The 26457-nt window shown below is 48.8% G+C and overlaps 3 protein-coding genes across 9 annotated transcripts in view; 1 reads left to right on the plus strand and 2 right to left on the minus strand.

Annotated features, from left to right (window-relative positions):
• The window catches only part of SCO1 (synthesis of cytochrome C oxidase 1), a 21974-nt gene extending 5844 nt beyond the window's left edge, over positions 1 to 16130 (minus strand). For 3 of the 6 annotated variants that reach the window (XR_012634801.1, XR_012634800.1, XR_012634799.1), the window contains exons 1-7: positions 15885 to 16130; positions 15668 to 15758; positions 14634 to 14831; positions 13651 to 13743; positions 13422 to 13537; positions 8755 to 9510; positions 6294 to 6404 (exon numbers count right to left, since the gene is read on the minus strand). Coding sequence is in view for 1 of the 6 variants with exons in the window: in XM_074922426.1 (XP_074778527.1) it covers positions 9382 to 9510; positions 13422 to 13537; positions 13651 to 13743; positions 14634 to 14831; positions 15668 to 15758; positions 15885 to 16130 (873 nt within the window). In the remaining 5 variants the exon portion in view is untranslated. Of the gene's footprint in view, positions 1 to 2430; positions 2606 to 6293; positions 6405 to 8708; positions 9511 to 13421; positions 13538 to 13650; positions 13744 to 14633; positions 14832 to 15667; positions 15759 to 15884 lie in introns of those variants that run through there. The other 3 variants (XR_012634802.1, XR_012634803.1, XM_074922426.1) reach the window with 3 other exon arrangements.
• Positions 16087 to 18244, plus strand: ADPRM (ADP-ribose/CDP-alcohol diphosphatase, manganese dependent). The gene is made up of 3 exons (XM_074922425.1): positions 16087 to 16633; positions 17203 to 17319; positions 17578 to 18244. Exons 1-3 carry the CDS (start codon positions 16087 to 16089, stop codon positions 17862 to 17864), a joined length of 951 nt encoding a protein of 316 aa, XP_074778526.1. The 3' UTR covers positions 17865 to 18244.
• Positions 18245 to 19635: 1391 nt separating this feature from the next.
• Positions 19636 to 24542, minus strand: TMEM220 (transmembrane protein 220). 2 transcript variants are annotated; one of them, XM_074922427.1, is made up of 6 exons: positions 24434 to 24542; positions 24330 to 24359; positions 23162 to 23345; positions 21460 to 21583; positions 20604 to 20663; positions 19636 to 19786 (listed from the first exon to the last, which is right to left on the minus strand). In XM_074922427.1, exons 1-6 carry the CDS (start codon positions 24503 to 24505, stop codon positions 19654 to 19656), a joined length of 603 nt encoding a protein of 200 aa, XP_074778528.1. In that variant the 5' UTR covers positions 24506 to 24542; the 3' UTR covers positions 19636 to 19653. The 2 variants fall into 2 exon arrangements, with proteins under 2 accessions (XP_074778528.1, XP_074778529.1); XM_074922428.1 differs by lacking the exon at positions 23162 to 23345 and adding an exon at positions 23421 to 23481.
• Positions 24543 to 26457: the final 1915 nt, after the last annotated feature.

Below are 26457 nucleotides of genomic sequence, written 5' to 3' on the forward strand. Positions count from 1 at the left end.
CTCCATGAGCAGCATAGCTTGCTTTAAAAAAATCAGTTTCCGTTTGAACCAAACCAAACCTTTTAAATTCTCTTCTGGGGGGGAAATGGTTACCTTTTTGCTTTTCTTTTTAGGCCACAAAACCTAAGAGCAATCCAGTAAAACTAACCTGCTTATCAGTTCACATCTAATAGCAAGGACTGTGGCCATTCCCCCCATAGCACAGCCCAGAATATCTGTTCCCTAAGTGCACCCTCGCTGCCCCAAGGCTGGGGAGCTCCTGAGCAGCCCCAGCACACACAGCCCCGGAGCCACAGGTCTGGCATCTTCCAGAATCAGGGACTGGAAAGCCTCAGCTGCAACTGGCAACCTCAGTGCATCATGGCAAGCTGTTCACAGCTCTGTTGGACTCCTCAGCAGTCTGCGTTTTACCTGACTGAGGATACGCATACAGATTTGCAGCTAGGTGGTAAAGAGCTCAACTCAGCGCTCAGCCTTCAGCTCCATCCTGTAGTTCACCAAAGAGCAGCCCCCCCCCCCCCCCCCCCGATTCATCCCACAGTCCTGGCCGTGGGCTGATGGGAGTGCAGCTTCCTAACGCAGGGTCAGTGCTTGGCCCACACAAGTCTGACGGAGTGAGAAAAGGCTCAGCAAATGTAGATATCTGCATACTGGAGAAAGGGAGAAAGAGCTACAGTATCTCAAACCACGCACAGCCTTGACCCAAGATTAAGATGAGGAAGACCTGCTTTCTTCCTCAAGCTGCTAATTGGTAACAAGCAGCAAAGATTAAGTGATTCCGGGTGGCTGCAGGAGGATGCTAAGTTTCAGCCAGCTTTCTTAAATGGCCAGGCATCTTTGCCTCTGCAGTTTCCAAAGGACTGCCACAACAACAGCCTCATGGTGCCACAGCCTGCAGTGCTGGCAAACAATGCTGCTCAGTCTGGCATTGCCAAAATGCAGCCAAGCAGGGCTGGCTGTGGCGTTTCTATCAGCACTAAGGCACCTGAACCTGGGGTGCTTCAGCAGCCTGTGTCTCCATCAGCTGAACCCCCACGTGAGCAGCACCACACTGCTCACCCCAGCAGAGGGGGGCAGGGAAAAACAATAGGGCTGAGAAGAACCCAGAGGGATGTAGGGTGTAGGGCAGCCACAGTGGAGGAGACACAAGTTGCATGGCCAGGTGTTTGCTCAGGTGTACACCTCGGTCTTCCCTGCTCCCCACTGTTGCCCCCAAGTCTGTCCCTCCCTCGGCCTCTCGCTGAAAGGAAATTCCTACATTTAGTTTTAACATTAGACATCAGTTGTGTTTTACTAGCTTCTACTTTTCATTTATAGTTTTTCATAACTACCCTCTGTAGTCATTACCCACTTGTAAGATGTTTTGAAACCTGTAACTCCTTGCCTAGGAAAGATAAGACAGATCTTGGACAGTCTGAAAAACTCCCTGCGAACATCCCCAATAGCATAAACCTAAAAAACCAAGTGTCTAAGTTGAAGACGCCAGTGTCAAGATAAGTGACTGGAAGCTGGAACAAACAGGAGCTGAAGGACGCATGAAGTAACTCTATGACCAGATATGGACACAAGAAACCTAAAGTTCACCAAGGGACAGTGTGAGAAAGGCTGTGGGGACCCCTAAGGAGGGGAGAAGACCCTCACTCTATGGCTCTTCCCTGCCCTCTCTCAGTCATTGTAGCTTGCCTGGGTCAAGCTGGCTGGTTTGTGCTTTGGAGTGTCTTGGGAGTGCTCCTGAGGTCGCCTCTGTCTCAGAGAAGGTGCTGGTACAAACCTGTGCTGAGTGGAGCGTGGCCAGTGACTGCCCAGCCAGCAACACTGGAGCACTCCACAGCCAGCAAACTCCTTGTCAAGACTCATCAAGCCCTGGAAGCACAGGGGCCCAGCTGGCATCATCAGGAAGTCTTTGCTGAATATAAGTGGTCAGGGAAGACAACTGATGTCTGTGGATCTAGAGCCTACCAGGACACTGTACCTTGTTTCCAGACAGCAGAAATGTCTATTTTCCCCACCTTGTGTGAGTTACTCCATCAGATGGGGAGTTTATTTGAAGGCAGCAGGTAAATCCAGTACTCCAGGAAATACCTGCACTGGAATTGTCCTGGAGAGTCCCTCCAGGGCACAGCAGGCTGCTCTGGTTAGGGACAGTCATGAGCGATTAAAGACACTACCATCATTCAGACACACCACAGGACTGCAGGCACAGCCCTGTGTGAACACACACGCACGACCCAGGCAGTCCTCACTGCCCAAGCACAAGACATGGCCTGGAGCAGGAGATCCACTCCAAAAGCCCCTGGCCCCATGCTGGGACAAAGCTCAAGCTGAATACAAGTGAAGAGCAGAGCAGCTCCTGGTCAAAACAAGCTTCTTTGAAATGAACACTGAGGACAAGGCCCTGCCTGGGAGCCATGTCCTCTCTGCTGCACTCACCTGCTCTAGGAACAAGCAAGCTCGTCAGCTGCAGTGCATGTGGTTTCAGAGCTGGGGAGCAGATAAACTCCCATATCACAGGCCATTTGATCCAGGTCATTTCTCCTTAAGATCAAAACTGGATTTGGACTGAGCCCTTTTGGCTGTCATGGCAGGCACACGGAGTATTTTCACACTGGCAGTACACACGACAGTATGGAAAAATAAAACATGATTTGGATTTTGCCCTGATGACGGTGGACTGATGCCTAGTCTAGCTCCCACATCAGCCAAGATAAAGGCTTGCTTTCCTGATAGGTTTCTTTTCTAAGTGCAAAATAAAAAAATGTAACGAAGAGGGAAAAATCCCACAGAAATGTGTGTGGAGCACAATACCGGGCACATAAAAAAGAAGGTGACTGGGAACAGTCAGTGTTGATTTACTAACAGGTGAATCACATCTGACCATCCTGATTGTTTTCTATGATAAAATGACCAGATCCATGGGTGTGGGGAGAGCAGTGGATGCTGCTCAGCCTAAGCTCCCAAAACTGTCTGCCACAATATTCTTGCATCCAAGCTAGGAGTTTATGGTCTGGATGGGTGGGCAACTAGATGGGTGAAGAACCTGGCTGGGCAGTAAGACTCAGAGGACAGTTGTTAGTGGGTCACATCCATGGGTCAGTCCTGGGAGTTTTCCTGTTTGACACCTTTATCAATGACCTGGCAGAGGCAACAACACACTTGCTTACGAAGTTTGAAGATGGCAGTGTAGTAAGGGGAGCAGCTGATACCCTCTAGGTCAGAGCTGCCATCCTGAGGGACCCAGACAGGCTGGAGGGATGGGCTGACAGGGACCTTAAGTTCAACAAGGACTAATGCAAAGTCCTGCAGCCAGTAAGGAAAATGCCCTTGCAAAAACACGTGCTGGGAGGTGACTGGCCAGGGAGCAGCCAGGAAAGAAGAATCTGAGGTCAAGACAGTCAGGGGTCTGGAGCCAGCCATCACACACAACATGGGCAGAGGCTGAGGGAAGAGGGCTTGTTCAGCCTGGGAAGGAGGCTGCAGAAGGAGCTAACAGCAGCCTTCCAATACCTATGAGGAGGTTAACAGGAAGGTGGAGTCAGGCTCTTCACCCTGCTGCACGGTGAAAGGAGTTAAAATGAGAAATCCAAGCTGGATAGAAAGAAAAAGATTTGCTCTAGTGGAAAACATGTTTTCACCCATTTAAAGAGGTTGTGCAGCCTCCATCCTTAGAGGTTTTCAAGCCTTAGCTGTTTAAAACCTTGAGCAACCCAGTCTGCCCCTGCTCTGAGCAGCAAGTTGGAGTACACACCTCCAAAGTTCCTTCCCATCTGAGTTATTCCATGATCTGGACTGCATACGCAACACCAGGCTTTGCACACATTTAAAGCCGCGATCTCTGTACCTCTTCAGTCCCTGGCTCTGCCCATGCTGGTGGCGAGAACATTCCTAAAGCAGCCAGCTTCACCCATGTGGCTTAAGAATGACTTACTAGTTCAGCTCCTCCATGGGCTACTCACACAGCACACGCTGTGCTGCCTTCCTTGGGTAAACCAACAGAGCTGTTCCTCATTCCTCAAGACACTTTGTCACTAGTCCCCTGCCGGGAATGGCATCAGCTCTGCAGTCGGTATTACAGGTGCCAGCCACTCTGAAGAGATGCTGCTTTCTGCCTGGTATTTTACAGGACAAGTAGGCTGGAGCTGGGTGTGGTGGGGGCTCACACAGCAGTGCTGTGGATTGGGCTCTGTGTATCGTCCATCTGCCCACAGGGTATCCAAGAGTCCCCATTTGCCCGAGGTAACAGAAGTTTACCCTCACAGCACCAGACTCCACAAATCTCCCAAGTGAAACCTGTAGCCCAGTAAAGTTTCCCCAGGTGAGACCCACTTAGGGAGCCAGGCACTCCTCAGCCCCAGTCCAGTGCTCAGCACAGCCACAGGCATGGAGCCCTGTAACAAAACTCCCCCACCAGACCTGAGCTCCCTCTTTGTGGGCTGGGCACTGCACACTGGGCTACAGGGGGTTTGGGTACAATGAGTACAGGTGGAGTTTGCTCTACTGACAAAGGGTCTCCAAGCCCTACCCCAGCGTATTCCCTTTCCCCCACTACATATCCACCCCCTGAACAGCTCTGCCTCCTCCTGGTGAGCATTCAGCACAGCCCTTGTTCCTCCTAAACATGCAGGGATCAGAGCTGTGCTCCTTGCTGTCACAAAGGCAGGGTGGTAAAAAACCCCCTGTTGTTTAGGCTTTCAAGAAAACAAACAAAACTATACAATCCATTAAAAAAACCCCTCACTTCCAAAGAAAGTTTCCCTCCTGGAAAAGGCCAATGGAAAAGAGATGAGTAGGATCAATTTGGAGGCAGAAAAGCAGGACATCAGCTGCTCCCACTACTAGGAGGCAAGACACATGCTTGAATACTGTGACATGGTCCCTGGGCTGGTCCCTCCATCCAGTATCTTTCTATGCCCTTCCCAGAGGCCCCCCATTCAGCCACAAGCTTCTTGTATCAGTGGCTCTGCCTTTCAGGACACATAAAAACAAGTTAAAGGACATGAGCCAAAACACTTGGGAGAAGACAAAAATCTTACATTTGTCTCTGCAGCAGGAGTCAGCTGCAAATTTGCTTTAGGGAAATAAATGTAGATTGGGTGATCCTTGACAGGCTGCAGCCCACACGCTTTGTACTGAGTTTGCAAAGCCTTGGGACAGAGATTTGGCAGGCTTGCCTCATCCAAATTTCTACTGACTTCTACTTTATTTTAACTCGGCTTAACTGTAATACCAGTATTTTCTTCTAAGCAGGTGGTTCTGGCTAATTTGGTTTATTTTTACTTATGATTACTTCATACAAGCCTAGTTTTACACAGATTGTACTCTGTGCAGAGTAAGGTATTTGTCACTAACATACTGATGCAATATAAAGAAATACAAGCCTGATGTGACAGCAGAAACCTTGAGAAGCACAAACAAAGGATGCTGTGTAGAGAAGTAAAGCCACAGGATGATGAGACAGGGCAGAGACTTGGCCCTGGAGACTCCACAGCTACAAACAACTCCTGGATAGTCAAATAAAGAAATACAGATCTGAAGGTGTCACTTATGAAAACCAGTTTTGTCCAGAGACCGATGTATGTTAAAAGGTATGAGGGATGAAATGTGGAGTCACACAATGGAAAAAAGGGGGCATCTGTGGTACAACTGACTTCATTAGAGCCATTTTTTGTTGCCCAGATACGAGAGGTGAGTAGTAGGTGTTTAACAGCAGTTTACTGTTATCCAGGAATCCCTCATGAACAGGAGTCAATTTTTCACTATTTCTTTCCTGCTGCCAGTAACAACTGACCAGAACCTACTGAAGATCACTGTGGCAAGGAACCCATCTGCCTAGGCCCTCTCATGACATTTTTGCACAAGCACCTCCTTTACATCAGTTAAACCCCCTCCCTTTAAACCACCTCCTGCTGCAGAGTGTGTACATGCCCCTGTAGAAGGCATACAGAAGCACAGAGCTTCCATTGCATGCAAAACACCACCAGCACAGTGATTCAGGGGAAGACTCAAGGAAACTGCCATGCTTTTTGCACATGCTCCCCTGTGAAAAAGGGAAGGGCAGCAAGAGACCCCAAACACAAAGGGAGGCCTCAGTCCCAGGAGGATGCGCACTGGCGCAGCACAATATGCAACGCTGCATTCTGTGACTGCTGCTGACACAGACCCTACCCAGGCCAGAACAGACAAGCCCCCAGGCCAAGCCCTCTTCCTTGCAGAGGCTACTGCAGACACCAATTTCGAACCTCTCCTCTGCTCAGTGGTCGCTTAAGTAAAATGGGGTTTAAATAAATATACTCTACCTTAGGCCCATGATAAACCTGCTGCATTTTCAGCTTTGAAATACTAGCTCTTTCTCATTCCTCTTGGAAGACAGGAAATGGCTGAAAAACGTGTATTATGTCTTCTCAGTCCTGAAAGATTCAAATTACAGTATTAAAATTAATCTTTTCTCCACAGGGTATCTTAAGCTCTTGGAAGTAACCAAGAGAAGCACAAATAGACTTTAAAGAGACAAGTATCCTCACAGATCAGCCGCTCCATTTCTTAGTCACATTCCCACCAGGTCTTCTACATGAGTATTTTCAAGAAATACAGAACAGGAAGGAACAGACTCTCTAATACAGAAGAAGCAGCGAGACAGTCAGCACAATTCCCCCACAACCCCGCCCCCTAGGAAAAAATATTCAGATTATTTCTGGCTTTTTCAAAAAGGAAAAAAAGTATTTCCCCAATGCAAGTAAGGTAAATAAGAACTTGGGGACTTACAGCACAAGAGATGGCTTTAGAAAAAGCTGGACAGGACTGCACTTCTAAACACTGTCCCCACTAGCAGTTCTCACTGCTCATTTCTGTTCATTACCAGTTAACATGCATTTGTCCACTACAGACTGACCCTGGTGAATGGCCAGAGTGTTGGGACGCTGACACTGATACAGAGGTGGTATTTCCATGTTGGTTATATCACAGGACTGGATAAATGTAATTTACCACCTTCTCTGTCCTAATGCACTGTATTGCACAAGTCACCCTCAAACAACTGCATCAGAAGTTCCAAAAGAGGTGATGTCCTGGTTTGAACTCAGCTGGCAGCCAGACACCACGCAGCCTGTCCCTTGCCCAGGAAAACAGGGGAGGGACAAAAAGGAAAAACTTGTAGGTTGAAATAAAAACAGTTTAGTGATGGCAACAAAACAATAATAGGCAGTACCAACAGGTAATGCACAATGTGATCGCTCACCCCCCACCAACCACACCCAGCCCGACCTCGGCAGCGATCCCAACAGAAGGACGATACAGCCCCCCCACCCCCCCCAACCAGAACCCGTCTCCTTCTGATCCCAAGAATAATGTCACAGGAGATGGACTACTCCAACAGCCAACCCGAGCCCAGCACTCTGGCTGTGCCCCCTCCCAGCTCAAGAAAATTAACTCCATCCCAGCCAAAACCAGGCCACCTGGTAGAGGTCACGATGAGAAAAGGGCACACACACTGATCTGGAGCAGGGAGGCTCAGAGAGTCTTGGCAAGATAAGTTTCATAGAAACACTGAAATGTTGGTTGCAAAGGGGGCTCCAAAGGTTTCCAGTCCAGCTTCCCACAGGACTATCACTGGCAGGTCAAGCCATGGCCTGTCTTGTTGCAAAAAACTGGTGCACAGCCACCCAAAGAAATGCAGAGCTAACAGGTGCCAAAAGTCAGCTCTGTAAAGAAATAAATTATCTCCAGGATTGTGGGGAAGAATAAAAAGAAAGGAAAGGCTCTTTAGAAACAGTGCTGACACTTGCAACCACTCCATGAAAATAAAACCATTATTGCCAGGGTGCCAGTTATCACAGACACCAATATTATTGATAACACCATGGATTTGACACAGCCTCGAATAGAGGTCTTAAAGCATGAAATTTCCTTTCAAAGCCACTCCTATTGCCTACTACGATCAAGCCAGCCAGCACAACAAGGAAAAAAAAACCACCTGACTTCCTTTTCAGCTCTTGAGTTCAATTCTACTAAGACACTTTTTAGAATTCCCACTGTAAACTGGTACTGTCTTCCTTCAAAGAGCTTTATCAGAAGAGTGCAGTCTTAGACATACAGTAACCTTCCTGATATGCCCCGGAGGTCACCGTAGCAGTGCAGGGCAGCTGATGGGGACCTACGCACTGCTTCATCGTAACTGCTCTGAAGCAGGTTAAGTTTACTGTTTTTCAGGATTTGGGAAATAAGGAAGTTTCCCATAGACACTGCACCTTCCCTCAGACAGGAACATTCTCTTCCAACCCCCACACTCAGAAGAACACCAGTGCAGGAACACTTGCATTTAGTCTGAAACACTCCGGGACTTGCACCAAGAACTTTTCTGTTTTGTCTCCTGTGGGCCATTCTCTGGGGTTCAGCCACCTTAAAAATGCACATTCAGCTTGTGGTTTGCACTACTCTAGACACACACTGCTTTTTAGAAAGAGAGAGAGCAGGAAGATGAAGCTTGACCAGTATACAAAGTTCTGATGATATACTGGTCAAACCTAACTAAGGAAAAAGAAAAATATATATTGCTTATACAAAGCAATCTTTGTTTTCAAATGCTGCACTGCATAGAATTTATCCGACAGCCCTATGCATGGCCACAGACCCCCTTTATCCACTCCACTTCACTACTCACCATAGCACAACCAGGCCCAACTACGCATGAAATTATTTAGACCAGAAGAAAAATCTATTTGCAATCCATTATTTACTTCCTTATAAGTTAACAGAATTCACCTGGAAAAATCACCAAGAAAAACAACATTTCATTTCCATATTCAAATGAGGAAGAGATCAGGAACACTACAGGGCTGGTCCTATGTGTGGAAGCTGCTGACACTTTCAATGCTCTCCACCTTCTTAGACTTGATAAAGAAGTCCTCTTAAGGCTCTCTTGCTTATAACACTGTAACTGCCTCTCCCAGAAGGCAAAACAGTGCAGAAAAAAAAAAGAAGGCAGAGGTCCTCTGAGAATGCCATGGTTCACATGACTTTTCATCAAGTAATCCTCCTCCTGCAGTGACTGTCCTTCGCTGAAGTCTTGCCAAGAGACACCAATTAATTTTACCAGTGATACACACGTTCTTCTCAAATGAAAAGCGTTTTTTGCTCCCAACAATGTTTCTGAGAAGTCTCAAATTTCATTCTGTAGCCTAGCCATTTCTGCACATAATATCCATCAGGAAGGCTCTACAGAGATTCTTGATAATGGTATTTTGCAGAAGTATGGTTGCCTTTCTTATCTGGAAGAAAGGAAGCATGTGGTGACAGGATGTTACACTTTATGCTTCTGCTTTAACCCAACGCCCAATTACAGCCAAACCCGCAGGTGATGTTCACATCAATCTTTGAAGAATTTGTGTTTTAGGATCTGTATTTTCTCATGTGTGCAGCAATAGAAGCAGAAATCTCAGCGCTCCTCTTATTCTGGCCATAATAGTCCACAAAGTCACCATCTGGCCCCAGGAGGTACATTATTATTGTGTGATCCACCTGCAAGAAAGCACATTGTGGCTTGATAGAAGAGATCACAGAATATCAGGCTGAAAGGGACCTCAGGATCATCTAGTCCAACCTTTCCTGGCAAAAGCCCAGTCTAGACAAGATGCCCCAGCACCCCATCCAACCAAATCTAAGTGTCCAACGTTAGGGAACCCATCACTTCCCTGGGGAGATTATTCCAACAGCTGATTGTTCGCTTTGTGAAAAATTTTCCTCAGGTCCACTTGGAATCTCCCCAGGAGTAACTTCTACCCATTATCCCTCATCTTTTCCATGTCACCCTTTGTAAAATGGGAGTGTCCATCTTCTTTGTAGCCACCCTTTAAATACTGCAACATCCTGCTCATCTCTAGTCAGCAGCACAGTGTCCCACTCAGCCTTTGGTTCAGCTGTCTGACAAGACTTCTCACCAAGCAGCTAAAGCAAGATAAGGAAAACCTCAGCATCACCTCAGCGATCTCTGCTTGTTTTACTCAGGAAAATAAATAGAGAAAACGAACTGCATACTCAGAATGTGAGAAGGAATACTTTAACCAGACAAGTCTTCCCTAAGCTGCAGGCACCCTTCCTGCAGCACAGACAAGGCTGGAGCAAACTTGCAGGCTCGTAGCCTTTCCCCCTCACTTTTCCCAATTTCCCTCTACTTCTCATGATGCTCCATGGCCCCCACAAGGTCTTCAAGCTCCTGCTGCTAAAATGATGTAAATCCAATATAAAAAGAGGTAATTCATTAAATCAAGTTCACTGTCAGTGCAAACAATAGGACCAAGAGCATCACTGGGATACCGGAGTTGCACATCGAGGACCTGGTGCAGAGGGAAATACATGTTCTGGGAAGGGGCTCCCTCTACTGTCTGAACTGGAATAACCTTAAAGGTTCAAAGTAATGATTAACTCCACTATAAATTTATTTAAAATGCCACTGCAAGTACTGTCTGCATCTAACTGTGACAACATCTTTATGAGAAAAGAGACAAAATACTGAAAATGGAGGCCGTGAATCTGTGATTGCTCAAGTGCCTACTTCATCTCACTGCCACTGGAGAAAAAGAACTGAAATGTACTTATACACTGAGAGTACAACTGTGTTTGAAGTTAAAAAAACAAAATCACATAAACATTTCCACAAGCTAAAAGGATGCATACAATTAATGGCACTTCTGTCACTGAAATAACATTTCTCAAAATGTTATTGAAGCAGGTTTAACCCAAATATTTTACTCTAGTTTCCAACCTAGATGATTCTATGATTTTCAAGACAAGATCACAAAATCAAGTTGTAAGAGACATTTTAAGGAAGCTGAATCACAATTTAGATCCTTCAACTGGAAACTTTAAAAAAAAAAATGCTCTGAACAGGCTACCTGATTAACTCCCCAGCCCATGGAAGATTAAATACAGTCAGGATGGAGTGCAGTTTGTGCAATGCAGAAGACCACTGTTTCTCAAGGTGTGTCTGAAGCCTGCACTGTTCCCACTGTATAAGATCCCCATTTGAGTGTCAATGCAATCGTGTAAACCACAGAATAAAACAAGTAAATTGGATATTCTGGTGTTGAGAAATATAAAATTGAGATTATTGAATAGGAACTAGTAATATTCAAGTATTACTTGAAAAATTCAGATGTTTAGAAATTATAATTTCCAAATGGTCATCTCAGTGCTCTTTTGAAATCAAAACAAGCGGTGAAGTTTAATGCTGTAGAGTCTTCCTCTTCCCCACCTCCTACCGACAGAGCAGTAAATACCTGGGTAAGTCTCAGGCAGGCACAAACCCAGGCTCAAGCTCTCCCTCCCAGGTCTGTTGCTGGTATCCTCTTTCCATCTTGTTTCAGACATCTGTGTCCTCTGGCCTTCCTGCCTCGAACACAGAGCTCACAGCCTCTCAAAACCAAGAGCCTATGACAAATCCTGAGAGGTGCAAGTATACTCTTCCTCCTTGGTACCACGGCTGGGGCTCCCAGGCTGCTCTCCTGCTCCCAATTCCCTGGCCTATCCTCCCTGCTGCCCTTCCCTTCTCAGACTCACAACCCTAGCACAGACCAGCAGTATTCTCCCTGGATCCTGAACCCCTTCTCCTACTTCCTTACACCTCTAGTCACATTCTGCAGTTCGGTTTCTCTCCCCAGCCTCCCTTGAAGCTGCCGTCATCTACAGAGTTATTTTCCATGGCTGAGCCCCTGTACTTTCCCTTCATGGCCATGCCAGAATCCACATGTGGTTTGCCAGAATCCATGCGTGGTTTACTCCCTAAGGAGCAGCACTCCTTCAGCTTTTCCAGCCTCTTTCCATCATCTCTCATCAACTTCAGTTCACTGATATCGTGTCAGATTCTACTGATTTTTTTCCCTCTCCTGAGCAGGTATCCTTTGCCAATCCTGTTCCTGTAACACAGTCTTGCATTTCCACCAGCTCCCTTTTATAAATCAGATTTTAAGTAGTACTTTTAGATTGATTTCAGATTGATGCTAGATTGATTTAAACTGGTGTTGAATTTCTCCAGCAAGCTTCTCTCCTCCATTCAAATATAGTATCTTAGACACAGACTTCTGTAGCTACTGACTTGACACTTTAAGCCAAAACAGGTTCTTGATCTCTCAATTCATACCCCTTTCAGTAATGTAGAGCAATGCGTATCACCAGTGTGATTCCATCTTCTCTTTACCGAGATCATCTGCTGCTGCTCTTGCTCTTTCTATGCACCACTTTTTTGTTCCATGTGGATAACTTATTCGCTGCAGTCAGGTGTTTTTCAAAACAGATTAGTAATAGACAATACTGGATTAGACCAAAACCAATCTTCCTCAGCATCCTACCTCAAACAGTGGCCAAAAATGGTTGCTTTAAAGAGGAGCATAAAACCAAAATATCCTATCTTCCTCTATTCCGTTTCCAAACACTTTTAGCCCACAGACTTCCTGAACTAGGCAAAGATCTCTGTGCATTTTGTAATCCTCAACAGACTGCTTTTTCCAAAGACTAACAGGTGTCCCTGTGGACTCCCACAAACTTCTATCATGGGCATCCATAGGAGGGATGCCACTTCTCACATGGCCACTGCAACAAGAACCATCACCTGTTCACTTTTGAACCTGTTTTTAGTTTTCTCTGACTCACTTAGTTCTTGTAATGAAGGAAAAAAAAAAAGATCAGATAACACGTATCCTCACTTGCTGTATCACTTGTACCTACTTTACTCTTCCAGTCTGCTCAGGATGTGGCAAGTCAGAAAGGCCTTGGCAGCAGCTCTGAGCCCTATAACCAGTCCTATTCACTGCCAGAGGATAAGATTCTGACTACCCAGTTTAGCCTCACTTAAACCTCAGTTTCCCCTTTCACACTATTACTCCACATATTTTATGCTAACAATTTAGCATTAATATCCCTTCTCTTCGAGGTCATTTGACACAGGAGGAAGATCTCCACGGTATCTGCAGGCAGACTTTGCATCACCCAAGTCTCTTGCCAAGATGACCCCGCTCCTTGGTATGTTTGGCAGGGAAGGAATTGTGACCTGCTTTTGCCTCTCATTTCTCTCTTCCTATTGTCTTAATTTCCCAGTTCTGTTTTTACTTTGGAGCACAGAGGAAAAGAGCTGGACAAAAACATTACATGACAGAAAAAAGTTCAAACTACTGCCAGGCTTGCTAGCTCGTATGCTATTCTGTGTGCAGGCCTGGGATTCCACATTTTTAAAACATGTTTCAGTGAGGTTCTGAGCTTGTAAGAAGGCATCTCGATCCTGACTGAGACCTCTAAAACAGAGCTCAACACATCAGTGCAACAGGGTTCTATCATGCAAGACTTCAGCACAAACTGCAACAGCTGTCTTCTGACTTTAATATCTATACGTTGCTCTTATCCAAAGTCCTTCATTAGGCAAAGGCTCTACATCTACTTACTATGTAATCACTGTCTTCATCTTTGGGACCTTCACTGTAATACACACGGTAAGCTTTGGCCACTTGGTCAATCTGTGCCTTGGTACCAGTCAATCCAATCAGCTTCGGAGAAAATTCTAGATAGAAAGAAGAGATTTACACGTTTCAGTGAAAAGAATCCCATCAAGAGCCTCCTTTTCAGTGCTCTATATTACATGCTATGACATATCAAGTAAGAAAAGAGTAATACCTTTAACATATCTGGCAATGGCTTCTTCATTGTCCCTCTCAGGATCAATGGTGATGAAGAGTGGGGTCAGATTAGGCAAAGATGGAATTCTATCTGTGACATTAACAATTATTATTTTTCTTAGAGAACTAAAAATCTTTTGTCACCTCCCTTTAAACAAGCTCACAGCCAAACTATCATAACATCAATACAGGTCCACCCTAAGGCCATTTTGTGCATCTTAATTTATGTAATTTGTGAATGAAGCAAATGCTGTGAAAGTCAACGGTCTGTGCTTGTGCTGGCTGCAGCTACACTTCCAGCCTCTCAGCTGGAGACCCTGCCCTGCTTCGGAGATGACAAATTGGCTCTGATGCAGAAAATACATGATGCATTTATCATTTCAATACATTGAATGTACCCTTGTGATGGTGGAGTGGGAGGGTGAAGACACAATTCAGGCTCTTTCCCTCACGTTCCAGCCACAGCTTTCACTCTATGTTCTTCCTATTAGCCCACCCTCCCACCTCCCTCGTTACTATTACCCCTGCTCTGTAACTCTTCAGGGCCTGCAGGCTGAGAAAACCACCTCTATCACACAGCCTTCCCCCAGCCTCTGTTCCACAGCACACTCTCAGAAGGGACTCTTGCAGAGAGTTGTTCTCAAAATGAATAAAAGAAAGAAAAAAACCTTAACACACCCCACAACCACTTCTTGGCAAAACTCCAATGCAGTGGCACCGTTCCCTGTAACCTGTCACCATCACGTTTTATTACAAGGCCCCTGTTGCAGAAAGATCAGTACTGTCGTTCTCTAAATACCAGATCCTAGTGACGGGCAGATGGACGGATGTCAGTGTCACCTAGCAATTAGTTCAACTACTGAGTAGCAGTCAAGCTTTTTTTTTAAAAAAAATCATCAGTTATTATTGTTTGAGGTATTTTACCACAATAAACCTGAAGCTCCCATAAAAAGCACCACTATTCCAACCAAATTCCCATACCAATTTCATCTACCACTTCAATCATCTTCTCTAGTTCATCAGGACAGATGTCAGGGCAGTGTGTGAAGCCAAAGTAGATCAGCACCCACTGGCCGATGTAGTCCTTGCTGGTCTTGGGCTGTCCCTCATGGTTAATGAGTGAGAAGGGACCTCCTAGAAGTGGTTTCCCAATGCCTCGGTTCCGTTCCTTCTCCAGGTCTACAAAAACCAAGAGGGGATCAAACACATCCATGCCACAACCCACACTGCTTCCAAAGAGAAGCTTCTGAAGCAGCTGAGATTCAGGAAACCTCTCCAAGTCACAGCCTGGGATGCTGAAATGTCAAGATATACCAACACCCGTTGTGCAAAAGCTCCATGTGGACAAGACTTGCAAAAAGCACTCCATTTTAGTCAAAATTGTACATATCACTACTGAAACATAATAATCTCTTTCACTATCATCTGATAGTATTTTTATTTTTTTAGAAAAAAAGACAAAAAGGAGAAAGCCAGGTACCTGGCTTGGTGTGAAACAGAAAAATAATCATCCTTTGCAAACCGACCATATCGCAGAAGCTGTAGTAGCTCTGATTTTAAACACTAAAACCATGAAAAACCCATGGGCAGTTCCTGCAGGAGAGTAAAATGGGCACACACAGTACCCTGAGTGAAACCAGCAGAAAGCCCCACTGTGCTGCATCGACTGGCTGCAGCGTGCGTGACAAAAACCCAACCACTCCAACCGCGAAAGTGCATCTAAAAATTTGAGAACGCTTAACCTTGAAAGCTTTTTTGAATTTCTGAAAATTTTCTGTGGCACATCTATACACGTAGGCACAGAGCAGCACTGTGTAAAGCATACCGTGATGCAGTGGGGTGCCCGAGTAGATAAAAGACATCCGAATATATAAAGTACATCATCTGAATGCAAACTACAACCCTGCGGAGGCTTCTCCCGCCTGGCCGCACGCCGGCAGCCCAGGCCGGGCCCCGCCGCGGCAGCGCGGCCTCCCCGCGGCGGGCCGGGTCCAGTCCCTCCCCGCCGCACTCACCCTCCTCCTTCCGCCGTTTCACCTTCTTCATGGCGGCCAGCAGCCCCCCGCACAGCACGACGGTGGCCGCCAACGACCGCCACGACACCAGCTGCCGAGGAGAAGCTGTTCAGTGACTGAAAGGGGGGGACGGCGCGGCCCGGCGCGCCAGGCTCCGCCGCCGAGGAAGGACGCGGCTCGCTCGCTCGGTCTCTCCCTCCCTCCCTCCTTCACTCACCCTCCTCTGCCCGCCCGGCCTGGGGCCGCTTCCCGGCGGCAGACGGGACAGCAGGCGGCTGCCGGGCGCGGGCAGCACGGCCGCCGGCAGCCGCCAGCACAGCCCCGGCCGCCCGCAGCGAAGCGCCGCCGCCGCCGCCATCTTGTCTCCCCCGCGCTTCCGGGCCCGCGCCTTCCGGCCCCCTCGGCCGGGCGCGGCCGCTATGGAGGCGGCGCCGCTCTTCTCCTTCGGGGTCATCGCGGACATCCAGTACGCGGACGCGGAGGACGGCTACGACTTCGGCGGGTGCCGGCGGCGGTACTACCGGCACAGCCTTGGCCTGCTGCGAGACGCGGTGCAGGAGTGGGCCGCCGCCAGGCCGCCGCTCGCCTTCGTGCTGCAGCTGGGGGACTGCATCGACGGCCTCAACGCCCGCAGCGGCGAGGCTGAGGGCGCCTTGGAGCAGGTGCTGGCAGCGCTGGGGCAGCTGCCGGTGCCGGTGCACCACGCGTGGGGCAACCACGAGTTTTATAACTTCAGCCGGGCCCGCCTGGCGCACACCGGCCTTAACAGCCGGCCCGCTGCGGCCAGGCCGCCAGCCGGGGACTGCCAGGCCTACCACTGCAGCCCGGCCCCGCGCCTCCGCCTCGTCGTGCTCGACGCCTACGACCTGAGCATCCTGGGCAGGGAGCCAGACAGCCCCCGCTACCAGGAATCCCTGCGGCTGCTACGGGAGAAGAACCCGAACGACAACCTTAACAGCCCCGCAGGTACCCCCGACTCGGCCCTTTACAGCAAGCGCAGGGGGCTGAGCCTCTGCTTCCCGGAGCAATAAGGCAGCTCCCGGAGCTGACATCTGGTTGCCGGGGGGCTGAGGCATGTGCCCTGTTTCAGCCCGCCTCCTCCGCCTCCCTGCTGTCGCTGAGACCCAGCCAGCAGGTCTCCAGGTGGGCACTGGAGATGCTCCCCCATAGCCGTCGTACTGCTGGGGGTGCTCCCGGGATGGGTTGGTGTGGTGCTCTGTGCCCTGCAGTATCACAGCAAAAGGCAGATGTTGGTGCAGCTGCTGTTGCAGAGCATCGAGTGATGCACCCTATCCCACGCCAGGGGGGCATCCAAGAGTGGAAATCCTGTGCGTGCAGCATGACCAGAACCCCTGAAAACACTAACAAATAATTTTTTCTTATTTGTCCAAGGAGCCTGTGATTTTGATCCAAGAGATTTTAAAAAAAAAAAATAAATTGTAAGAGTAAACCATCTTATCATAAGCAGAATTACATAAGGCAAGTAAATAGAGGAGCCAAAAGAGATGTATGCCTAACCTTCTTCTTCATTGCAGGACTCAAAGAACCTCATTTTGTAGAGTTTAACGGAGGATTTAGCCAAGCCCAGCTAGACTGGTTCGATGAAGTCCTCAAGTTCTCTGATGAAAAGCAAGAAAAAGTTGTCGTTATGGGTAGGTGGCTATGGGGGATATATGGGGATGTATGCAAAAAAAGTTACGTAGCCAGTTTATGGTAGCTGAGGAAAACACGCAGCAGCCTTGTAGCTCCACTGAGGTACACATGTAACCTGTGAAGTAAGAGAACAGCAACCATGTCTCACGGTCGGATGAGTTTCTGTATAAAGTTAAATGTCTGAACTTCCCAGTAGTGAAGGCAGAGTCTGGTTACACTTGAGGTAACTCTCTTGCTTCTTTCCCCTTAAACTGCAGGTCATCTGCCCATTCATCCAGATGCTTCAGACAGAGTTTGCCTAGCCTGGAATTACAAAGATGCCCTTTCAGTCATACACTCCCATCAGTGCGTGGTCTGCTTTCTTGCAGGGCACCTGCACGATGGTGGCTATTGTTTAGACTCTCATGGAGTTCATCATCTGACTTTGGAGGGGGTTATTGAAACTCCACCAGAAAGCAGTGCCTTTGGAACTATTTATGTCTATGAAGATAAAATGGTACTAAAGGGAAGGGGCAGAATTTCAGACAGAGTTATGCATTTCTGAAAATGGTAAGCAAATACAAATTGCTCTTCAGGAAGAACTCTGACAAAAAAAAAGCAGGGGATTTAGCTTATTATTTGCTTGCAGAAAGATGTGCATGGCTGATCCTTATAGCTTTAACTCCAAAAATTTTCTCTTGGATACAGAATTTTAGAAATTATGTTTCTGTAAGAAAACAGACCTGGTTTCTTCACGGAGAAGAGTGAAGGCCAGTAACCATCTTTGAAATAAATATAATTGAATGCAGAGTGTTGACTTGAAACACCCAATCCTGACTGGATTGTTACTTACTGTGAAAAAATGCACACCATATTATGAATGTTGTCAAAAAATGCCACTTTTTTTATATCAGTCAGAATTAAAGCATGCAGAATTGTACCTGCCCAGCTGCATTTCAATTTTTTACATTTTTTTTTAACATCATAGTAATGAGAATCAGTCCACCCTGTAGCCTAATGCAGTTTTCTTAACACTGATTTAAAAGACTAAAGTAATCTTGAGAAAAAACTAAGCCCAGGGAAAATGGAGACCATCCATGCTGCATCATGTGTCACTGCAGATACACCCGCTGGGATCTATGTGTGTGCACCTGTATTAGCCTGCAGCAGTGCTGAGCTGCTGACATGGAAGGATCTCAAGTTCATTGCTGTGCTGCAGCTGGACCTGTTCTGGCTCTCTGCCAGCCACCTGGTGTGTCGCTGGGCTGCTGCCTGTGTCTGCTCTCCAGGAACAGAAATTCAGTGAGAAGCAAAATTGTGATAGCAACCACAACGTTGTCCCAAAAATCTGGGTTCTTTCACCTCATGTGCAATGAGCCAAAAACCACAGAGTCAAGATACTTGTTTAATCCATATCTGCACAGAGATGGGTGCCAGGTGGTAATTCCACAAAGCCAGCACCCCTTGGTTAACACATTTATACATCCCGAGCGACAGTTACCAGTCCTTGTTACTGGTAAGCTTGGCCACCCTCATTCTCCTTGGTCCTTGCGAGGTCTCGTCTCCATTTAAACTCACAGCAGTCTCTTTTTAAACCACACATTCAGTGAGGAAGGGGCTTTCTTGGTAGGGGGCTTCTTCCTACTCGAGCAAAGGGGTTTTTTCTATGTTAATGAGGAAAGCTCATAGTTCAAGTAGTTCTCTCCTTGGTTTTATCAGTAGCTTTTGTTCCTAGGCATTTATCTCCCTACTTCCCTGCTTTATGGCCTTACAGTGTTACCCCTTATGCCTATCTCGGTATTTCCTTGTCTTAATTGCAGTGTTGCTTCTTCAGGGTCACTCTTGTCAGCTTTACCAGTGCCTTTATCAATTCCTGGCATTCTTTCACAACCCTCTTTTGGTCATTTTATCAATTCAGATGTAACAAGAACAGAAATACAGACTGCTCATTTTTTCCGTTAGTCTCAATGGAATATCCGGGCAGATATCTGGAAGTTTTCTGACTGTAAATAGTCATTTATTGAAACAAAGTGTTTGCTTTACTTTTCCCTTATGTTACAGAACAGTAGATTTCCCAAACTATGAGGTGCTTGGAGAGCGATCCAAGGGTGCCAGGATTTCCTGAATATACCATTAGAACACAGATCAACAGTGCTTTGAAAATGTATGAAGAAGCCAGCTGAACAACAGTTTCCATAGAAAGATTCTCCACTCAGATTTGACAGTGTTCCTCAATTACTTTAACAAATCTCAAACTACACTGCTGGAAGCAGCCAGGCATTCTTGGGTCCTATCAAACTGATACTAGCCTTTCATTAAGAACCAAAAGCAATGGCAAGTAAGGTCAGAATATTCTATATCACCGTTTTACAGTGCGTTGGCCAAGATGCTCGCATCTCTTTGTTCACATAAATGTACAGCCACAAAACAAAGGGGAAGAGAGCCACCAAGAGTGCAGCAATCAAGCGAACTCCACCCAGTGGACTCCTATAAAGAAGCAAATGCAAAGAGAGCTGCTTCAAATCAGACTGCTACAAAACATTCACACCTGGCTGCAGCTAGAAAGACAGCAGAGAGCTTTGGCCACTTTAATGTAGATTCTGTGGATGCATCAGCAGAGTCTTTTACTGGAGAGGCACCATATGTCAGCAGAAGTTTTTCTGCCACCTCAGGCAGTGGGGAAAAAAAAAAAATAAATAAAGCACCCTGCTTGCCCAGAGCATCTCTGACGTGTTTTCCCAGCACAAAGGTACTTTTTGGCAGATTTGGGATTTTTCATTCTCCCAGCTAACAGGAATTTAGCAAAACTGCTGTAGCATAGTCCTCTGAAAAGGCTGGAGGGGAAAAAAATGCAGAGCTGCTGCAGCCAGGCCGCCACCCAGAGCCTTCTGCCAACCTCTGCTGCATTACCCCTGCTCCAGTACAGAGAACCTCACTGGAAAGTTCTGTAAATTGGAAGCAATGGGAGAAAAGGTTTTACAGTTCATTACCAGCTGTGGCCAGTGCTCACTAGCCTGTGTGCAGAAGGGGTGTGCTGTCCCTATGCAAAGGGAGAATGTCCCCTGCCCATTATGGCAGGGGGAGCAGAAGAAAACATGTTTAGTGTAGCTTCCCCCCCCAGACCTTTAACTGTGCAAGAACATACAGGCCGTAGCACCAGCTACTACTGCTTAGGTATCTGAGAAGGCTCAGACAGTGACATGAAGCAGAAAAACAAGGAGCCAAAATCAACTGTTTTCAAGAAGCAAGTCACTAAATGTGAACAAACGTATGAACAGATTAAAAACAAAGGAAACAAACTTACTTTGCTGAACTGCGACAAAAACTCATCCATATTGTAATAATCACCAGACCAAACAACTCTCTAAAAAGCCAAGCAAAAATCAGATCAGAAAAAAATACAAGCAAATGTTTACTTTAAAAAAAAGAAGAAAATTGCCTCCAAAACAGTAGTGTCTGCTCCTTTGGAGAAGTTCAATATCTTTTACTAGGATTATAATTATAAAAGTTGTGCTTCCCACCACAAACTACAAACACACATGACCCAGCTATACAGCTGCAGAAATCCCTGCCTCCACTTTTTGTTCCACTGCTAAACTTCTATTCCACAGCACATTTCTCTCCTTAACACAGAGCAAAGCACCATCCCAGTATTTCAGACCATAAACAGATGCAGTAGCTGCCAGTGCTTCACCTTAATACTGTGCAAGCACCTACTTTGAGGCCACAACCGAATGTCCAGGTGAGAATTCTCCCCCCCCAGTCCCTGGCAGTTCAGAGGAATCCGCAGCCTGTGCCACATAAACATGCATATGGTATCACCTCAGGAGTTTTAAAACATTAATTCCTGTTCCTACATCTCCAGCAAGAGAACACAAAGCTGTTTCACTGTGCCTTGGTCTTTGAAAGCCAGAACTGAGCCCAATTAAATCTGACTGCCACAGTCTGGCAAGCAATCCTGACTGTTCACTCTCCCTTTAGCTCTTTTGTTCAACAAATGGCTGGTTTGGAGCACTATGGTGCTTGGACTGATTCCCCTGGACTATAGCACTCATTGCAACAGCCCAGCAGATAAAGTTTAGCAAGGTGACCACCAGAAGGAGGTGGCCTGGCATGCTGAATTTATGCAGTGGAAAATAAAAATCACTGCCACTGCTTACCTGCCTTCCTCTTCGTGCAAAATGTTTCCTTGAGCATAAGCAAACAAAGAGCAAGCCAAGGCCATGGTCCCAACAATACAACCAGCAGAATGAAGGTCACAAAGGCTCCTCCAAACACCATTATCTGAGGAAAAAAAATAGATTGCCAGCAATGTATGCTGCATGCAACGTAGCACGAGGTAAATGCTATAAATCAAAAAGCAACTGACTTGCTAAAAAAGATGCCTCCAGCAAACACACACATCTTAGGCAGGAAGATGGAATTAATACCAGCATCTTTATGACTGAGGAAATCTGCTAAAAAGTGCTGTTGAAAATAAACACTAGCGGCCTTGGGGCTTGCTTTGCTAGGAATGCAACTTATTGGCAGCAGCACCTCAATGGAAATGGTTTCCTGTTCTCTCCAGCAAACAAAACAGGCTCCAGCACTCAATGTGCATGGCAAAAGGTGGATTACAAACTAAAGTTCTCTTAAGCACAAGGAAGGGCCTTTCCAGATCTCACAGCTATCACCAGACACTTAGCATGACCACGGAGGGCCACCAGGGTCCATGGGAGCCAGCCCCAGGTCCCAGTCAGTCCGCAAGGACAGACACCGCACCCCAGGGAGCTTCTTCCCTCACACTCCCTGACAAGCCTCTGCCTGAGGTTTTGCCTGTGATGATGAGCGATACTGATGACATCTCTGCCTGGGGACTAACCAGAGAAGTACAGATGATGTGATATATCTGAATGGACCCACATATTCTTGTGGTTTTCCATGTCCATTCCCAGGGGCTCACTGAGGAGAAGTGAGCAAACAGCAGAGGCAGTTCTTGCTAATCTCAGAAAACTGTAAAGTTAAAAGCAGTCTTTTCTGGGCGCTCACCCCTCCAGGCAAGCATTAAAGATGATGGGCTGCCAAAATTCAAGAGCTCAGTGTGACCCAAGTTGTAATCGATTCCCCATTTGGCTGAACTTAGAATCTGGGTTTTCCAGACCTGAACAGTAAATAGACCCTGGTGAATCGACATAAATGTCCAGTTATACAATAGTTGTGCTATTTTAATATTTATTTTCCACAGATCTTGGCACAAGTACAAAAACCTACTTGAAAGTTTAACAGGCAGATTCTCTTGACCAGCCAAACACCATTATGTTGAAGCTACACCTGTCACACAAACAAACCTCCCCGAAATGTTCAAAACCACAGGCAACCCACTCTCAAGGGTTTTGGCCTTACGAATGATGCCACTTTATATCTTTAAGGTAGCCAGAATGCCGAGAGAGCAACAGCATGCACTCTTGAAAATTCTCTTCTGGCACAAGTGTGGTTTCAGTGTATTCTGAGTAAGTATTCATCCAGAAAAGATACAGTCACCTTGTCTATATAAAATGTCCTTATTTTAAAATTACTTCTACTGGAGGAAAATACAAAAAATTAACTACCCTCTGGAGTCCTGGGCCAAATCTAATCTGACTGATTCCCTCAACACGTGATGTGGCATTAGCCCCCTTAGCATACACCCCTGGAAATTCATCCACTGCTTCTAAACGTGCCCATCACTGCCCACGTGCTTTGTGGGGGACTTGCAACACTTGATACTGAACTTTAGCCCTTTCCAAGGACTGTGCAGAGCTCAACTGCTCTTCTGTGAGGTAGATGAGGAAAAACACAGATTTACAACAAGGAAACAAAGTGAATTAATCTGCTAATGTCAACCAGAGTGAGGTTCAGGGCATGGTCCCAGGCTTGTGCCACACTCAGGCTTTGAACACAGGAATTGGGGTGCGAAGGTTAGACTGGCCCAGCAGCAGCCTTTAGGCAGGGCTCCTCTGTCCAGGTCCCACAGCTTCTTCCCCTCGATAGGTAGTAGGACATATTTCCATGTGGCCTTGATCTTAATCTGTGATTCAAGAAAAAAAGACCCTTTTGGGGCCAAATTTGAGCAGAAACTCTGTTTCACACGCCAATATCGTACCTGGTATTGAAGGGTTAATGCTGACAAGCAGCGTCAGGGCAGCTGGCACTAAGTAAACAACCTGTTAATGAAACAGACATCTACTTGTAGCAAAACTTAGCAGGATGGGGAAGCAGAAGCTGCACCCACACCAAGGCTGCTCCCTTCGTAGCAGTTTGTCGGGTGGGCACAGCAGCTGCCGGTGCCTCTGGCGTGCCCTGGCACTGCTGCTGCTCCCACCTCCACCATCGCCCCCAGAACGCGGGGTCCCTGAGTGCCATCCCTGCTCCTCAGCTGCCGGCTCCCGAGGCCTCGCTGCCCCACCGTCCCGCCGCTGGGCTCCTGCGCCGCATCGTGATCCTCTGCGGCCAGCCCCGACGGGGGAATCCCCCTCGGGCTCCCCAAACCCCAGCACGGGGCAGGGCGGGGGGTGCTGGGCGGCTCCCCCGAGAGCAGGAGCCCCCTTGCTGCCCCCGCCCGCCCGGCACCTCCTGCCACACGCAGGGACATTCCCCCCGCGCCTGGGCTCCCAGCCCCGGGCACGCCGGGGACACCGGGCACGCTGGGGACACCCGGGGACGCCGGGCCCGCGGGCTGTCCGTGTGCCCGAGAAAGGGCTGGCAAAGCGGGCAGGGCAGAGGGTTCCTCTCGAGATCTCCCCTCGAACCGAGGGGCCCCGCCGAGCCGGGCGGGGGCTTCGAGGCAAGCGGAGGTGGCGACGGGGGGTCGCCCGCTCAGGGGGGGGCGGGCGGGGGGGCCGCGGGCAGGATGGCGGGTTCTGCACAAGGAGCCAACGCTCTGCAGGGGCAGGCGCGGATCTGGGCGAAATAAGGAAGATCCTGGAAGCACGGCCGGATTGCAGCCCTGCCCGCGGCGCCGCCCTGCTCCGGCCACCCGGCGGGTGGGGAAAGGGTAGAACCCGGTACTCACTGTCCAGAGCCCGGCGTCGGGATCGTTCACCTGCAGCGGGGAGACACGGAGTGAGACCCTGCGGGAGGGGAGGGGAGGGGAACCGCCATCCGCCCCGCCCGCACCTGCACGGCGGCCGCCAGCCCGAAGAAGACGGCCATGAGGAGGTTACTGAGCCGCCACAGCCGCCCCGCCATGGCCGGCGCCGCCTCCGGCCCTGCCCGGGAGGGACGCGGCCACGGGGCGGGCGGGACCACGGCGGGGGGAACCGCCCGGCGCCCGCCCCTCGCGTAGCGCAGCGCCCGCCCTCCGCCGGGCCCGGGCCCGAGTCTGAGTCCGGGTCCAGCCGTCCCCGCGGGGCCCGGGGGCCGGTGCGCACAGGGCTGCGGCGAGGGTGCCAGGGCACTCAGAGTGGCTTGTTCAGAGTTACTTGAGATTTTTAGAGTTTTGAAAAACGCCCGTTTTCAAAATCGAGGCACAGCCCAGGCTGTGCAGTGTTAGTTACAGTGTGCCTGTTCCCGGAATGACAGCAAAGCGAGGGCTGTCCCGTCTGACGCCGTGTGCTGCTGAGCGGCAGCCAGTCTGCACAGAGAACTGGTGCCCGTCAGCGAGAGCCTGTGGCAAAAGAGCCCGGGTACACGCTGGGCTCTGTCAAGTGTGACCAGCACACCGCAGGGAGTTACTGTTCCCTCTTCGCCCCATGCTGCTGCCCCTGCAACTCTCGGTCCTGCGCAGGGTCCCCAGTGAGGAAGGCTGTGGGAGACTGGACTGGGTTCTGCAGATGGTGGCCAGTGTGGTCAGCACCCAGAGAACATGGCCTTTGGGCAGAAGTGGGCAACGAGGGAGCAAAATCCACTGATAACGTGTAACTGCCTGGGGGTGTCTGCACAGGTGACAAAGCCATATTTTCCTTGCTGTCATCAGATTATATTCCAAGGGGCTGTGGCCACAAATGGTGGCTTGGACGGTTTTGACTGGACATGAGGGAAATGTCCTCATCAGGAAGGTCGTGCAGCCTACAACAGGTGAGCCAGGTGGACTGTGCGATCTCTGTCCTGCAACAGGTGAGCCAGGCGGACTGTGCGATCTCTGCCCTGCAGCAGGTGAGCCAGGCGGACTGTGCGATCTCTGTCCTGCAACAGGTGAGCCAGGCGGACTGTGCGATCTCTGTCCTGCAACAGGTGAGCCAGGTGGACTGTGCGATGTCTGTCCTGCAACAGGTGAGCCAGGCGGACTGTGCGATCTCTGCCCTACAACAGGTGAGCCAGGCGGACTGTGCGATCTCTGCCCTGCAGCAGGTGAGCCAGGCGGACTGTGCGATCTCTGTCCTGCAACAGGTGAGCCAGGCGGACTGTGCGATCTCTGTCCTGCAACAGGTGAGCCAGGCGGACTGTGCGATCTCTGTCCTGCAACAGGTGAGCCAGGCGGACTGTGCGATCTCTGCCCTGCAACAGGTGAGCCAGGCGGACTGTGCGATCTCTGCCCTGCAACAGGTGAGCCAGGCGGACTGTGCGATCTCTGCCCTGCAACAGGTGAGCCAGGTGGACTGTGTGATCTCCATCCTTGGAGATTTCTAAGGCTTCCCTAGACACAGCCACAGCTCACCTGCTCAGACGCTGTGACAATCTTGCTTCAATTGAGCTGTTGGATTTGAGACCTCCAGCCCTGCCTCCATAGCAACATCTGCCTGTTTCTGAGATAACTCCTGTACCTGAGGGAGATGTGTCTCAGTGAATACACGGAACAAACTTGTACAGTAAAACTGGCTAGTAGTTGTGCAAAAGTACAAACCCCTTGAGAGGGGTCCTGGAGTCCCTGCCTGGGCTGTTTCAGGAGCCCCGTCTCCAGCTCGGCCACAGCCTGTGCTTGCCCCTGGAGCCTGTTGATCCAGTCCTTGACCCATGGGCTGACCTCCCAGATTGTCCTTGTCTCCATGAATTTGGCTGGTGGCTGGGACTCCTGCTGGGGTCTGGCTGCAGTCTCCGGTCTGCCCTGCTTGCACCCCGCCAGGGCACTGGGACAGGCCCGTTGGCCACGGTGCCGCGGGGGCAGCCAGCCGTCCCTGCTCCCTGAGCACTCCGTCACCAGGTCAGGTCCGTGTGTGTGGCGGGGGCCGGGAGGGCAGGGAGGTGCTCTCAGGGGGGCAGGG

The sequence above is a fragment of the Athene noctua genome, chromosome 18 (genome assembly GCF_965140245.1).
Source record: "Athene noctua chromosome 18, bAthNoc1.hap1.1, whole genome shotgun sequence".
NCBI lineage: Eukaryota > Metazoa > Chordata > Aves > Strigiformes > Strigidae > Athene > Athene noctua.

What these genes read in the sequence shown, in the direction of transcription:
- TMEM220 (XM_074922427.1), bottom strand. Translation starts at nt 24,505, where the DNA reads ATGGCGGGGCGGCTGTGGCGGCTCAGTAACCTCCTCATGGCCGTCTTC. An exon ending in GGCTGGCGGCCGCCGTGCAG is followed by an intron (nt 24,360 to 24,433) that starts GTGCGGGCGGGG and finishes TCCCCGCTGCAG; the next exon opens with GTGAACGATCCCGACGCCGG. An exon ending in CCGACGCCGGGCTCTGGACA is followed by an intron (nt 23,346 to 24,329) that starts GTGAGTACCGGG and finishes CTTGAATCACAG; the next exon opens with ATTAAGATCAAGGCCACATG.
- ADPRM (XM_074922425.1), top strand. Translation starts at nt 16,087, where the DNA reads ATGGAGGCGGCGCCGCTCTTCTCCTTCGGGGTCATCGCGGACATCCAG. An exon ending in CAACCTTAACAGCCCCGCAG is followed by an intron (nt 16,634 to 17,202) that starts GTACCCCCGACT and finishes TCTTCATTGCAG; the next exon opens with GACTCAAAGAACCTCATTTT. An exon ending in AGAAAAAGTTGTCGTTATGG is followed by an intron (nt 17,320 to 17,577) that starts GTAGGTGGCTAT and finishes CTTAAACTGCAG; the next exon opens with GTCATCTGCCCATTCATCCA.